The sequence below is a fragment of the Sphaeroforma arctica genome (assembly GCF_001186125.1).
Source record: "Sphaeroforma arctica JP610 unplaced genomic scaffold supercont1.1104, whole genome shotgun sequence".
In the NCBI taxonomy this organism is placed as follows: Eukaryota; class Ichthyosporea; order Ichthyophonida; genus Sphaeroforma; species Sphaeroforma arctica.
Window position 1 is genome coordinate 1,875 of NW_014039454.1, and position 2,368 is coordinate 4,242.

The following is a 2,368-nucleotide window of genomic DNA, read 5'->3' on the forward strand; positions in this document are numbered from 1 at the left end:
GGTGACTACAGGTAGAGACACATGTCAGTATGGTGTATGTATACATATGGACTTATACACACAATACTGAGTACTGTATACTTGATGATGCAAAAGTGTGTACATGTCCATCTACATATGGTATGTATGTGTGCCAAAGTGGCGTGTCCCTCGGATTTACGCCATTCAAAGTCTTGGCTACCCGATTCCCCATTCTCGCACCCCACTTATCATCTTATGTCTTCTCTTCGTCTGTCTTGAGCTTCAGATTGTGAACAAGAAACTGGCGAGCGGCAGATACCACAAGTGCAAAGGCGAGATAGTGCGCGTAATTGATTCGTACATTGCGGAGGTGGAGATGCTGGACTCAGGGGATGTGTTGAAACTAGACCAGGCACACCTTGAGACTGTTATTCCGAAGATCGGGGGGCCTGTGATGTGCGTAGGTGGGCAATACAAAGGCGAAATAGGTATGCTGGGTGACGAGTTCTGAGGGCTGGTACCAACGGATATCTCTGTGTTTGCGCATTTAGGCGATTCGTCTATGAAACGTGGAAGACATGCATATGTGGGCTGTACAATCAATACCTCTACGGTTTATGTGCATGACCATTATCTGTGCCGGTATTTGCATCTGCATGATGGTCATATGCCATATTGTTTCATTACAGGCTGTTGACTATTATTCATTGTGTATCCATTAATTTCACAGGCGGTCTGGAGGCCTTGGACACAGCCAACTTCAGTGCGTCTATCAGGTTAAAACACAACGCCCAGATTGTTACCAATGTCGCTTATGAAGATTTCTGCAAAATCGTATGATGGGAAACCCCTTACCATATACATCTATAGTATGTATAAATACTCGTACGCATATGTAGGTGCTCGCATATAATCATTCGAGTATTAGTCAGCCAGGTCCAGCACACCCTCTTTGCCAAAGTCGGAACGCACTCACCACAACCGAAACAACCTATGAAGTCGTTTGCAGTATTACCTGCACTTCAATGCCATTTTTGAGTCCAATTTATACAATTAGCGGCTCACAGTTTGAAGTAGCAAATGAGCACCCAATACGACCATAGTTTCGTCAACCACTCCGATGGGCTTTGCCTGATATATAGAGAACCCTAAACCATAAATCATAAAACCTAAAACCGGGCAAGTAGGGGCTCTCCTGATCTACGATACTTCGGGATGTTTAGGGTTTTAGTGGGTTCTAGTCGAATCTACAATCCCAAATGATGAAAGATACATCCCCTCAAACATACGATTGTATCCCCGCTAAAGGCGGATATTACGCCCCGAGGACTGGGCTGTCTACCCCCGATATACTGTGTCGGCTTCAACTTCCATAGTTATTCTTTTGGCTGGAAGTGAAGGGGACTCTCGACTCTGCTTCGCCTTCTTCAGGTACATCTTTAAAAGAATGAGTTCATTCAAAAAGTATTGACCGCGTAACGGGGTAGGTCACTATTGATAAAATCAAAAGCATTGATAATGTAATTGGGTCATTGTATGGGAGCCCAATGTGGAATGAATAAACTATCCGATTGCCAATCAGAGCCCTACATAAACTAAAATGTTAATAGGTTTTTCCTACGCACTGACCAGAGTGATTTTTTCCCCGGCCAGACTAGCCGAGTCGGTGAATTTTAAGTATATATAGTAGCGCTTACAGGGAGCAATAAAGTTAGTCGGTAACAGTTCTGGGTTTCTATTACACAGGTAAAATAAAATAAAAATGTATAAATAATGAAGCGGAAACTATATAGATTTATCCTAGGAAGTTATGCACGCGATAGAAAACATCCGTCATCGACAAACTTCATCTGCTAAAAAATGTGTTCAATTAATATTACTTAGCGTAGGATTAATAATTACCTTGTTTTAACTGCTCAAAATTCTACCGGTTTACAAAATTAAAACTAGAGGATATAGATATGTATATCTATAGCCTCATACTACACTACATTACCACTAAAATCACCTTACATTGAATTTGGGTACTATCCGCACAATCCATACTCTTACTTACTCTGTACTTGAATTTATTTCTCGTATGTATAGATCAATGCTACTATAAAGATGTGTCCTGAACTCTCAATGAAACACATTACTTCAAATGCTGGCTTATAATAAGGAGGGTGTATCAAAATGTATTATTCAATTCTAGAAGGATATGCTTTAGACCTCCTATAGGGATAAAAAATTTCATGTCAATTTGAGGTAAAATACTATATGACTACATGCACATCAGACAGTGGTAGAGCATGTATCTGTATGTTAATACACAATACGGAAATGCAAACGACTAACAAAAAAAATCTTATCCAGTCTACCCTGGTAAGCGAATAAAATTAATTGTGCATCATCCCTCCGATTGCTA

The 2,368-nt window shown here is 40.6% G+C and overlaps 1 protein-coding gene across 1 annotated transcript; it reads left to right on the plus strand.

Moving 5' to 3' along the window:
• Positions 1-245: 245 nt before the first annotated feature.
• Positions 246-1,548, plus strand: SARC_09994 (hypothetical protein; the record flags this gene model as incomplete). Its single annotated transcript, XM_014295971.1, has 2 exons — positions 246-449; positions 692-1,548. Coding segments are annotated over 2 exons (314 nt in total), but the record flags the coding sequence as incomplete, so codon positions are not given.
• Positions 1,549-2,368: the final 820 nt, after the last annotated feature.